Genomic DNA, 12,532 nt, shown 5'->3' on the forward strand with positions numbered 1-12,532 from the left:
TGGCAGCCATCTCTGCCAAGTCAGTCTGCAGCTAATCCTGAAACAAAAGTGGACAAGATTCAACACCTGGTCACATTTTATGGTTGAAACTTGTTTATTTAGGATTAATGATGTTTGTAGTTTGATATGGCAACGAATTTGACCAATTTTAGCAACAGTAACAAGCTAAGGTGCTGTTAATTTGAAAGTACTCATTTGAGGACATGGGGAATTTATCATCAGCTTGTTGAAGGACATTGGGACTTTATTATCTTCTTATTTGAGGACATTTGGACTTCAGTATCATTGACAATGTTTAGGTCCTACTAGTCCCACATAAAGAGAAGAAATTAAAAATGCATACCAAACAGACGTTCAGGTCTCAGGAGGTCATTACATCTATTCCTATTTTGTTGTCACGCAGACACAGCCATGATGCTTGATAGTGTGGTGGCAGAAGTGAACAAATAAAGAGTGAAACGATCAAGTTGTCTTCTGTGTTATTTTATAAAGTGATGAAACAGAATAATAACACTTATAACAGAGTCAATCTTATTTCAGCTGAAAGGTCAGAGCACCGACACCTGGAGTGGCCTCTATGGAATTCAGATTCAGTTACATGATGTAATTAAAACATGGAATAGGGACAGCAAATACAAGGCCTCCAGTTTACTGATAACTGTCATGGGAACAGCTACAAAGCAAGTTTGTCACACACAAATGAAACTCTCCAAGGACTCAGTTCACTTCAGGTACAATGAAGCCCTACACACTGACAGGAAGGGGAATATTACATGTCTATATATGGTCATGACAAATTTTGTTCCTACAGATAGTAATTAGTTTTAATTTTAATTAGCTGATAAGAGCTTATATTATAAGTACAGTGTGCAAGCAGGCTCGGTGTGTGGAGAGTGTTGATGTGTAGTGTTGGCCTGCTGTCTCCTCTCCTCTCCTCTCCTCTCCTCTCGCCCAGTGCATTGTGGTCTGTGTGCTAAAGGAAGCTGCTGCACCGGAATCTGAAGAATTTGAGGTGTCCGCCAAGTCTACTGTTCATCGTCGGCTCGTCTCTCTATCTGCACTGTAAAACTCAGCGGACAGACTGTAAGGTAACACCGCTTACTCCTCTAATTCATCTCTTATTCATCACTAAGTTGTGTCGGTGCTGTGTTAACGGTGTCGCGGTCAAACCGACGGCGCTAACATTAGCTAAAGTTAACATCCTGCGGGAGGAGAAGCTACTCGGCTAACGTTAGTTAGTAGTTTTAACGTTACGCTAAGCTCGTCTTACACCACTTTAATGAACGGCTACCAGGGGCGGTTAGCTTGGTAACTAGCTTTGATTTTTGACACGTTTACAAGACAAGAATTACCGTTAAAATATGTGTTTTAACGGCAGATTTCGGCATCAGTCACACCCACTTGGTTGTTACCGTTATGATAGCCGTTGCTAATTAACCAACGCATTCTGATGACGGTAGCGAACTATGCTAGCTAACGTTACATGTATGGGAAATCAATTGATAATGTAGTTTTAGCTAGCTTTAGATATTTCTATGGTAAATCTAATTAGTCAGAGCTTCTTAAATTAGCTCAAACTAGCTTGTAAACTAGCTTGGACACAGACTTTTGTCTCATCTGCCGGTTAAATGTGAGTTTGTATTGACTCGGTGACAGAGACAGTCGTTTCCATTCACTGAGTGCCCTTTTTGAACGGTTTCATCTCATTTAGAGTTTTTAATATAGCACACTGACTTAGCTACAACACAATAACTAGCATCCAAGTAGTAAACATATGATACCAGTTGGGATTAATAACATAAGTATGTCTTAATCCTCAGATCATAGTGTTGTAGTGGGACGCAGCTGTAATGCTGCTATCATAGCAGGAACTGCAGTTTTTTTGTGGTGAGACACAGTGCTCTCACAAACCTTTCTGAGCACGAATCAGACTTCCTGTCTCTCACACACTCTCACAGTCAGGCCTGTGAGTATGCATATGAATAAGCTCCATAGAAGCCAGAAGAATTGTCGCAAAGTTTGAGAGTGTTTCAGTTGTTCTTGTAAGTTTCTCCTTATGTGATACGGTATGTCCTTTCTTTCAGGTTTAACAAGGAGCAAAAATGTCTCAGGCTGACAAAATGAAGGTGAGTCTCAGAAAACAGAAACCAAGATAACACATCTGTGCCGCCACAGTATGTAGGATACCAGATTCCTGCTTCTGCTTCAGTGACTGTCCTCTTAGATTAATGTCTGTGCAGTAATCATGATACGAAAGTAAGCTATGAGTAATGTGCCCTTAAAGCCTTATCCTAGGTGGTTTGGTTGTGTTATGAATACAAACATTAAATACATAACTCAATCCAGACCTCTTTTTTTTAGCTGAGCAGTCACATGTGTCATTTCAGTGGAACATTTTGTGCCTCGCCACTTTCTCTCACATTATTTTCTGCACTTTGTAGTTGTTCAAAGCACAAATATCACCCTTTGGATGCTGGGTGGGTCACTCAGACATATGCTCAGTGTGCTGCCTGCCATCCTTGTGACTCACTGATGTAGCTTTATGCGTGCTGAAAGGCCCGAAGGCAGAGCCAGAACATACTGCTTATCAGGCTTATCTGTCGTGACCTTTGCTGAAAGCATGGAGAAGGGAGGGCTCATAAATATTGCAAGACCGTGTGGCCAAAATGAGCAAGCTAAAAAGGGAACGTGGACCTTTTTGTGTTCAATTTGACATTGTCATTGTGTAGAATTGTTGCTTTTGACCTACTTCTTGTTGGTCTGACTAGCTCTGTGTAGTAAAGGGCTATAAACTCTGGAATGATGAGTGGAAGGTATTTTGCAAATAGACTGCAGAGGGCTCCTAAATGTCCTGGCTGTTTGGGAACAGATGTCTCCTCAGTGGTTTCTGCTCAAGCACTTATAATCAGCTGTCATATTATCACTATAATGATAGCCAAAGCATGTCAAAGTTAAACCTGATTTGTGACAAGCATTTGTTTCAACTCAAGTGAGATTTTTTATGTGCAAAGCTACATTCTTTCATCATAAGTTTTTCTTAAGATGATGACTCTCCTGTCTTTGCTTTTGTTCCACAGCAGGGCCAGTTCAACAACCCTGAGACCCCGGGGTACGTTGGATTTGCCAACCTGCCTAATCAGGTTCATCGCAAGTCTGTAAAAAAAGGATTTGAATTTACATTGATGGTTGTAGGTGAGTGTGTCGTCTCTGCTTTTCAGGCCTTTTCTCTTTTTGTCCTTTCCTTCTTCTCATCATGCAACGCTGGTTTTATTTGGTTTGGAAAATGATAGTGTATCTCAGTGATAACAGGCTTCACACAAGACAGCTAGAGTAAACATGGACATTTGAGGAATGTGTTTTGGCTTATATGAGGTTGTTTTTGTGATAAATTTATGATGGGATCTTGGCGGTTAGCCTGCGCGATATGAAGTTGTTTCTGTCATATGCTATCTTCTCATAATGGCCTCCCCACATAAGCGTTTTACTCTTTCACCCCTGCAGTTCCTTTAGTTCGTATGCTGAGAGTAAGCAAGTTGTTTTGTCGTCAGTAATGCTTAGGTGTCTGTCAGTGTGCATGAATGCTTTTGGTCTGAACAAAATGGCAGATGTCACATCAGTGTAGTTGCTCAGCTGGCGTCATTGGCAGTGTAAACTCTTGATGTGAACACTGTGACTGTGCGAACCTCCCTGCTTGTTGGTAAGGGGGGAGGGTAGATGCTCCCCTGAACGCTGCTCATCCTTTTGCTTTAAAATAAACCAGAGAGGAATGCAGCCAGCGGGCCTCGAGGGATTGATTCACACAGTGGACAGGGCCTGTTGGTCCCTCTAGTGCAAGAATACTCATTGAGTGCTTATTTAACCTTCTGTGTGACTTTGGCTCTTAAATAAATCAGTGTTTTCCTGTACTTGTAGATGGCTGCAGTTCTCCCCCACAGATAGAAAAATTTGCTTACCATGGAAATTCATCATTTCTGCTTAGTGTTCATCACATTTTATTGCTTACAGTAAAACACGGGCACTTTTTCCCTCTAAAGCTCCTCTTCTGCATGTCCCTTAAACTATAGTGTATGTAATGCATATGTCGATTTGGGTTTTCCATAGAAGACTTTATGGAAAATTGTCAGGATGTAGTGAAGACTTCTGTAATTTTTTTCATCATGGCTCTTGTGGGAATCACAGTAGCAGCATTCCTGGGTAAAGCACACAAGCTTTAGGTTGTTTATGTCTCAGGCAGCATCTGTGACCATGAAATGTAAGGAACAGACTTTCTAACGTATAGTTTCTTACATTTGGTTCACTGCTGTTGCCTAAAGCTGTAGTTAGTAACTTGAATAAGAAGAACCTTTTTCATATTTGCTGAAACTGTCACTATATCCATGCAGTTGAATATGACATGAATAGTGTGTGCACATAAATAATGTTCCTCCTCCTCCTCCTTGTAGTGCTTTTAATCGCATTTGCAAGAATCCACCATGGCTGAACATGAACAACCAATCAGAGCCGAGGAGTCTCAAATGCAGCTGTCAATCATGTCAATTACTGCTCTTGAATTGCGGTCAAACTAGGCAGCGCTGATCAAGTATGAATTAAGATTCTGTTACTGCATTGCCTATTTCTCGCCTCAGATGTTTTCAGAAACATATTTTAGTGTACTGTTTAAATGTAACTTGAAAAATGTTGCAAACAGTCTACTCAAAACCAAGCAACACCCACTGGCTGGAGTACACTTTCTTATTTTACAGCTAAACAGTACACAAAAATATGTTTAAAGTATAAGAAAAGTTTGCTCCAATCCATGGGCAGTGCTTGGTTTTGAGTAGACTGTTTCCAACATGATCATGGCTATGTCACAAACTTTTTCAAGTTACAGCTAAACGGTACGCTAGAATATGTTTCTGAAAACATCTGAGGTGAGATATAAGCAATGCAGTAACAAAAACTTGATTCATATTTGATCAGTGCTGCCTAGTTTGATCATGGCTCACAAGCAGTGATTAACATGACTGACAGCTGCGTTAGAGACTCCTCTGCTCTGACTGGTTGTTTTCCAACAGTCACACTGGACTCAAGCAAACAACATTAGAAGCACTATGAAGAGGCAAAGGAACATGATTTTTTTTTCACAGATTATCTACCTCATCTGCTTCTCTCAGGATGTAGTGACAGTGTCAGCAAATATGATAAAAAGTTATTTTTAGAAAAGTTATGAACTGTAGCCTTAAGCCAAACTGCTGCTTCAGTATTGTGTTATGATGGAGTATAGTATACTGTAGTTTTATGGCTATCTCAGACAGAAATTAGGCACACTGTCTGCTCAACTAAAACAGTGCTCAGTGAGTCTGCAAAAAATCAGTGGCAAGATATTTTTAGTCTGGCACAAGGATTAGTCCTTGTCTTGGAATCAGGCCATGAGCTTTTATTTTTAAACTTCATCACTCAAACTGTGGATGTTTAATTGTCTGTCCAACTGTCTTATGCTTACAGCAGCCAAAGACCCATTGTTGGTATACGGAGCCAGATTTTGTCTGATTTGTGGTTTAGTTTATTCATAATCAGGTGGTGTCAGCAGAGACATAAAAATAAAAATAGTCATCAGTGTACAGTTTAGATTCTAGAGATTCAGAGTCGAGCTAAAAGAGGATGTCCAGGTTCTTAGTTCTTGCTGCTAATATTTGTGAGAGTGAAACTATCCAGTGGTCTTCTTCCTGACTCGTGCTCACCTGAGTGCTGCTGACTTATTATAAACACTACCACTCTTTCCAGAGCACTAGGGTTGTTTAATCAGCCACCTGACAGCGTTCTGGGAAAGATTAATGCTGAAGTCAGATTTAGTATCATGCATTTCCGTGTGGTGTGCGGCCTCTTGAGCATCACAGACAGATGTCTTATTTCCTGCAGCACAGTGAGGATCTCCTTTGTTTTGTTCAACAAAACTGAACTTGACTGCTTTAGTAATTTTTAGTAATTTTGTAACCTTAATTCATTTTGATTTTTCCTTCTCACACTGATGTTGACTGATTGTTTCATTTTTCTCTGTTGTCAAAAGGTGAATCCGGACTTGGAAAATCCACCTTGATCAACAGCCTGTTCCTCACTGACCTTTACCCTGAGAGAGTCATCCCTGGAGCAGCAGGTTAAACACATGTGCACCTAATGATCCTTGTTTTAAAGCACTTTGTGAAACCTGTGTGTATTAAAAAACACATTACTTTGTCTTTACAAGTTTTAATGAGTTGCACTTTTTTCTCCCCTCTAACAGAAAAGATAGAAAGGACGGTTCAGATTGAGGCGTCAACGGTAGAAATTGAGGAACGAGGAGTGAAGCTCCGTCTCACTGTGGTAGACACACCAGGATATGGAGATGCCATCAACAGCCAAGACTGGTAAGACATCTTGTTGGGGCATATTCTGATGAGGAGATGAGGTTTTTTAGGTCTAAATTCCCATTATGAGTCCTTTGATCTTGAACAGTGATGAGCCAGTAACGTTAGACAGTTGGGAATGTTCATGTGGGCTTAGAATATTAGGGTTTAGTGTGTGTGCTACCAGTACAGATGAGTCCTTATATAACAGTGATACAAAATGTTTTTTTTATCCAGTTTCAGCACCATCATCAGCTACATTGATGACCAGTTTGAGCGCTACCTCCATGACGAGAGCGGTCTAAATCGTAGACACATCGTTGACAATAGAGTTCACTGCTGCTTCTATTTCATCTCCCCGCTTGGCCACGGGTGAGTACATACTTGCACACTCACAGGGCTTTTCGGTCAGTAAAAGTTATTTTCTATTTTGCTAGCCATATTTTTATGCCCTCTTCACTCTATACTTTTCATAAATACCTGCTTGAATTCTTTTGTCTCTCTTTGACCCCGTGCCCGTCTGTTTCCTGTCCTGCCAGCCTGAAACCTCTGGATGTTCAGTTTATGAAGGCCATTCACAATAAGGTCAACGTGGTTCCTGTCATCGCCAAGGCAGACACGCTCACCCTCAGAGAGAGGGAGAGGCTCAAGCGCAGGGTGAGGACAACACAGTCACCCATTGTTCGGGATCTTTTCCAGTTCCTGAAATAAACACAAGCTATCATGTGCTCATTGTCACTGCTGCAGCCATCCAGTGTATGAAGTTCAGTTTGTACCTATAGAAACAGTGTCTAAAACCCAAAAGATAGATAAACCACAGTGAGAGGCAGACTAGTTACAATGGATTTTGAGTGGCAAAAATGTTGTCTTCCTTTCCGTCCTGACTAAAGAGGAAATAGCGTAAAGTACATAGCAGTTAATAAACGAAGATACTTACCCGTGTTTTGTCTTCTTGATAAGATTCTGGATGAGATCGATGAACATGGCATCAAGATTTACCACCTTCCTGATGCTGAGTCGGATGAGGACGAGGACTTCAAAGAGCAGACAAGAATCCTCAAGGTAAACTCTCCGCTCTCTGCAAAGCTTTTCACCCCTGAATGGATATGAAGCAATGAGTGAGCATGAGTTCAAGTCATCTTACTGAAGTGTTTTAATCACTTATGAACCACGACTACAGACCCATGAACTACTACTCTCTTCCAGGCCAGCATCCCATTTGCAGTTGTGGGATCCAACCAGCAGATTGAGGCCAAAGGGAAGAAGGTGAGGGGGCGCCTGTACCCCTGGGGAGTGGTGGAGGTGGAGAATCCAGAACACAATGATTTCCTCAAGCTGCGGATTATGCTGATGTGAGTGGCGAAGGAGGCTAAAACCCTCTTCTTTTCCTTTTTCTTTAAAATATTAGTGATAATGTGTGTAGACTAATACTACTACTAATTGGATTTATGTGGATAAATATGAGTGGACAGGAGTTTGAGCAACCAGTGAAGTCAGCATCTGCAGTTTTCAAAAAATGTCTGTGCAAGAATATTTATTGTTTGGTGACTTTTCCACATCCACACAGAACCCACATGCAGGATCTTCAGGAAGTGACCCAGGACCTTCACTACGAGAACTTCCGCTCGGACCGCCTCAAACGGGGTGGCAGGTTGTCCTCCCATGGTTACGTTCTGCCTCTGTCTCCTGCGTACGTACTTGTCTGTCAGCTTGCTTTTCTGCACCTCCCCCACCTCAAACAGCAAAACCATTGATTATACATATATAAATGATACAACAGAAATGCCATAGTCGGGCACACAACAGACACCACAGATGTTCAGTAATAGAAACATCCAGAGCCATGTATATAGAAGCAGAGTTACTAGATTAATTTCTGTATAATGGGTAATGTACCTCCAGTTATTCTTCTGTTGCTGATTCATACTGTATAATGTTGTTAAACTGGTATCATTCTGTAGTACAGTAGCTCTAACTCATCATTTTGCATGTCCATTACATCAGTTAGGCCGTGGTCACAAGGCAGAAGTGAATTTAATGCTGTGGGCTGTAGCGGGTTGTGGTTTACATGGCTAGTTGGTAGCTAAATGGCATGTGTAGTCTGAGTATCTGTAGAGGTTATAAACAGGATTACTGCGTGTGTCATTTAACATAGTGTGGACATATACTCATTTAACCCTCAACGTAGACCACAAAGATTCTCTTAGACTCTCCTCTAAAGCCAGCCCAGGATAAGGCAGTGGTTTTACTGTCTTCACATTGCCTCGCCATCTGTCCAATGATGGCTGTCTGGTCTTGATTTGTCCAATCCCATGAGTGAACTGTTGGAGGTACCCGGTTTTTTTTTTTATCATTTGGGGGAGGTAACGCTGTTCCCCTGACTCTCGCACTCTCTGCTTCTCCCTTGAATCTTCCTGCTTTCATCTCTTTGTAGTTACTTGTTGTAGGTGCCCACTTTTCTCTTCTGCAAAGACAAACTAACCCACTGACCCCTTCTTCACCTTCTCAGTGTTGCTTTTGTCAGTTTTGACTCATGCTACTTAAAATGGTTCAATGTGCACTTTCAGGCATGCACACAGACACAAACCTTTCTGCTGACTTAATATATAATGCTTTATATGAATCATCACTCTAAGTGATTTTACATTCATAACCTCTCTGACTGTGCATTTAACTTACTATTACTTTGTTAATTGGCATACATTCTGCAGCAATATTATAACTTGACTCTGTAGTGTGTGACAGCAAAAGTAACTGTAGCTGTGTTGATGCAGAAAGGGACCGGAGCCGGAGGAAATGGACAAGGATATGATCCTGCAGGAGAAGGAGGCTGAGGTAAGATATTTCAGACACTACGCTACTTTGGGCTTGTTAAATCGTGGTTCATCCTCCTCAATTATCCAGATGTCTTTCAGGAATAGTTTGACATTTTGGGAAAGATGCTTTCTTTAGAACATTGACACCACTCATATCTATACACTAAATATGAGGCGAGAGCCAGCAGGCAGTTAGCCTAGCATCAACACTGGAAGCAGGGGGAACTATTTTTGGGAGCTTTAGACTGTGGACAGAGCCAGGCTAGCTGTTTCTCCCTGTTCCCAGTCTTTGTGCTAAACTAAGCTAATTGTCTGCTGGATGTAGCTTTATATATATATTTAGGAAACAGACAGAAGAGTGGTATTGGTCTTCTTATCTTCCTCTTGGCAAGACAGCCAGTAAGGGTGTATATCAAAATTGCTGAACTATTCCTTTAAAGATGATTCATTGTCCTACAATTTACAATTTAAAAGCTGGGAACTATCAGACTGTTATAGCTACTGTCTCTTTAGTATTATAATCTTTAACACAAGTATTAAACTGTTAAATGATTCATGTTCACAGTTGGTTTCTCAAAGTTTTCCATGTGGGAGCAGTTGTTACTAGTTAATTATTTATAACAGGCATAAAGATATTGATGATAATACATTAAGCAAGACACCTCAGAATCCCTACAGTCTGTTGTTGCATTTCCACTGCATGGTATGACGCGGCTTTATTAAACGTGACTTGCTCTTTTGGGGTTTTCCATTAGTAAAAGTTGTGCATGGTACCAGGTGCTTATATTGGTATCACCTCCAGTGATGTTTCAAGCATGCTGAGCCGATACATTGGACATTGTGCACAAACCAAGCCCTCGGGAACAGCACTGGGCCTTGAAATCAAGGGGCCAAATCATGGGATTAAAACTTACAGATCCATCATATGATGCCATCCGGCCCACAAGACTTTGCCACATAGACTTACATTGTGAAAGAGACGTCTGTAAATCAGTGGATCCATTTTTCAAGCATCACAACCTCTGAAATGACTCTTTTCACTATCAGGATTTGATCCATTGGGTCTGACACATATTTGCAAGTTTAGAAAGCTACACCTTTAAATCATTTTATCCTCATTCCAGTTAGCGGAGGGATAAACCAGAAGTTGGCTGCTGGTAAAAGTCTCTAGCGTGCCTGCTCTATGGGCCCAACGATGCAAATGCAGAGCAGAAGATTCAAGTCATTTTACACACGGAAGACCAATTTTTTTTGCTCCATGTGCCACTTAACAACTTTCCTCCAACGCTGTATCCAGTTCTCTATATGGCACCAACCTGCCATTTTTAAATAACGAAGCAACTGTCAATAGTAAAAATTGTAGCCTGCAAAACTCCTCCATACACAGTACAATAGACGAAGTGCAGACGTTCGTGTTTGTTTGCCAATGAAAGGATTAAGCGAGTGTTGTGCTGAAGATCATGTCACAGCAGTTACTATGAGAATCACAACTCAACTGAGGGGGTAAATGGAAAAGGACTGCACTTCTACAGCACCTTTCTAATCTTCTAACCACTCAAAGTGCTGAAAAGGACCTGGTACCAAAACTGAGTCGAATCAAACTACTCAATGGGAGTGAGGCATAAGTGAATGAGCTTTGTTTTACGTGCGGCTGTTTCCCTGTCTTACATGCTGATTCTCTGTGTCACAGTTGAGGCGAATGCAGGAGATGATCGCCAAGATGCAGGCCCAGATGCAGAAGCAGGGAGACGGAGAGGAAGGGGGCCCCCATGCGTGAAAAGTCTTTGGTAGGAGGAAAACCCAAGGATACACACAACACTCACTCTAATGCAGACACACTGCAGACGCCGCTCTGTATTTCCTCATCATTTGTAACTTAATACCTACATGATGCTTTGTTATCTGCAGCTGCTGGTCTTTTCTAACTTTATCTTTTCTTTTCCTCGCAGGTATTTGAGCCACTGCTCGAGCTTGACTTGAGAGAGACGGATGATAGCAGAGAACGTGTAAAGGCTATCTGCTTGCTACTATTTTTATCCCTATCCTACACGGGATCTGGAGTCATTTTTTTTTTTTTATACATCCAGTCAAGTATATTCAGACAGTGTTATGTTTATGTATTTTCACACGGTTCTATTTCTTCATTTTTTATTTTGTCAGTTACTCAAATGAAGTCATGCGACCCATCTTTAAAATGGTGGCATATACCTTTGATACAGACTGTTAGTTTTTCCATTTTTTGTTCCCTTACTTTTTTAATTTGCTCTTTAGAAAACCAAAGTACTGCTGCTTGTATTAAGTGCTTTTAGTTCTTAAACATCTCTCAAAGCACGCGCTAACCTTCGCTCAATGAAAGAGAGTCAACTGTGGTGGAAACTAGTAGCAGAAGTAGCTTTGTTTTCGCCATTGATATGCCATTAATATTCTTTTTGTCAAGAGAAATCATGATTCCCTCTGGTTAAGAAATGACCACACAAGCGTTCCATTAAATAGGGTCCACCCTGCTCAGTGTTAATCATACTACGTGCATGCAACTCTCGACCCCGTCTGGTCAAATTTTCAGGTGAATTTTCCCTTTAGTGCTGTGCTGGGGTCAGCGTCTTTCCTCTACTGTCCAAATTGGTGCTGTTCTCAGATCAGTGTCTTTCAGTACAACGGCATTCAAGTGTTGTTAAGCTCCTTTTGAGTTTGATATCAAGTAAATAAACTGTGACCCTCGACTTCTTACAGTCTTCCTACAGACCTGACAAATGAAGGATGTGCAGATGAGGTGCGACGCCTCTGTTTGGTGCTTTCAGTCAACTAGAAGTAATTACTCTGTGAAGTGAAGTCATGTGCCAGGGAGCGTTAAGTGTTCTGTGTTTTCATTGACGCAGTGAGATTTAAGAGGTATAAACTGTTACCTATCCCAACTGCTGAGTACTTTGTGGTTTCCATGACCACGGAGATTAAAAGTGACCCGATGAGGTCAGCGTAGCCAACGTTTCCCTCACCAGCCAAGATGTGAGTTCTTGACATTCCTCTTTGTGCTGTTTTTATCCAATATTAAAGCACCAAATATTGTTCTTGATGCGTATATTGTAATAAAAGTTTTATTAAACTTTATTAATCTCTAATGTGGTTTCAGCCTCTTATTCATTTATTGTTATCTACAGGCTGAGTTACAGCCTGAAGCTTCTCCTTGCCAATGCTCTCTGCTCTCTTTGTGTTTCACCTCAGTGAGATTAATTGCTTCTGACAAAACCACTGTGAACCTGCCCTCACTAACAGGGCCTCAGTAATTACAGTGCAGTGTATGGAGGTTAATTACCAAAACCCATGTGCTTACTATCTTTTTTTTTTTTAGAAACAAGA

At 41.1% G+C, this 12,532-nt stretch overlaps 1 protein-coding gene across 3 annotated transcripts; it reads left to right on the forward strand.

The window, feature by feature from the left end:
- Positions 1 to 954: 954 nt before the first annotated feature.
- Positions 955 to 12,294, forward strand: septin2 (septin 2). 3 transcript variants are annotated; one of them, XM_050032569.1, is made up of 13 exons: positions 955 to 1,088; positions 2,085 to 2,126; positions 3,078 to 3,192; positions 6,047 to 6,133; positions 6,260 to 6,383; positions 6,600 to 6,734; positions 6,902 to 7,019; positions 7,323 to 7,424; positions 7,569 to 7,714; positions 7,930 to 8,052; positions 9,137 to 9,197; positions 10,869 to 10,965; positions 11,128 to 12,294. In XM_050032569.1, exons 2-12 carry the CDS (start codon positions 2,103 to 2,105, stop codon positions 10,953 to 10,955), a joined length of 1,122 nt encoding a protein of 373 aa, XP_049888526.1. In that variant the 5' UTR covers positions 955 to 1,088; positions 2,085 to 2,102; the 3' UTR covers positions 10,956 to 10,965; positions 11,128 to 12,294. The 3 variants fall into 3 exon arrangements, with proteins under 3 accessions (XP_049888526.1, XP_049888528.1, XP_049888527.1); XM_050032571.1 differs by having other exon boundaries at positions 7,930 to 8,013; XM_050032570.1 differs by having other exon boundaries at positions 975 to 1,083.
- Positions 12,295 to 12,532: the final 238 nt, after the last annotated feature.

The sequence above is a fragment of the Epinephelus moara genome, chromosome 21, assembly GCF_006386435.1.
Source record: "Epinephelus moara isolate mb chromosome 21, YSFRI_EMoa_1.0, whole genome shotgun sequence".
In the NCBI taxonomy this organism is placed as follows: Eukaryota; Metazoa; Chordata; class Actinopteri; order Perciformes; family Serranidae; genus Epinephelus; species Epinephelus moara.

Bases quoted from the DNA above. Each gene is read 5' to 3' on its own strand.
- septin2 (XM_050032569.1), top strand. From the start codon at position 2,103: ATGTCTCAGGCTGACAAAATGAAG. The intron at 6,134-6,259 runs GTTAAACACATG...CCCCTCTAACAG, and splicing joins AGTCATCCCTGGAGCAGCAG to AAAAGATAGAAAGGACGGTT. The intron at 7,425-7,568 runs GTAAACTCTCCG...ACTCTCTTCCAG, and splicing joins AGCAGACAAGAATCCTCAAG to GCCAGCATCCCATTTGCAGT.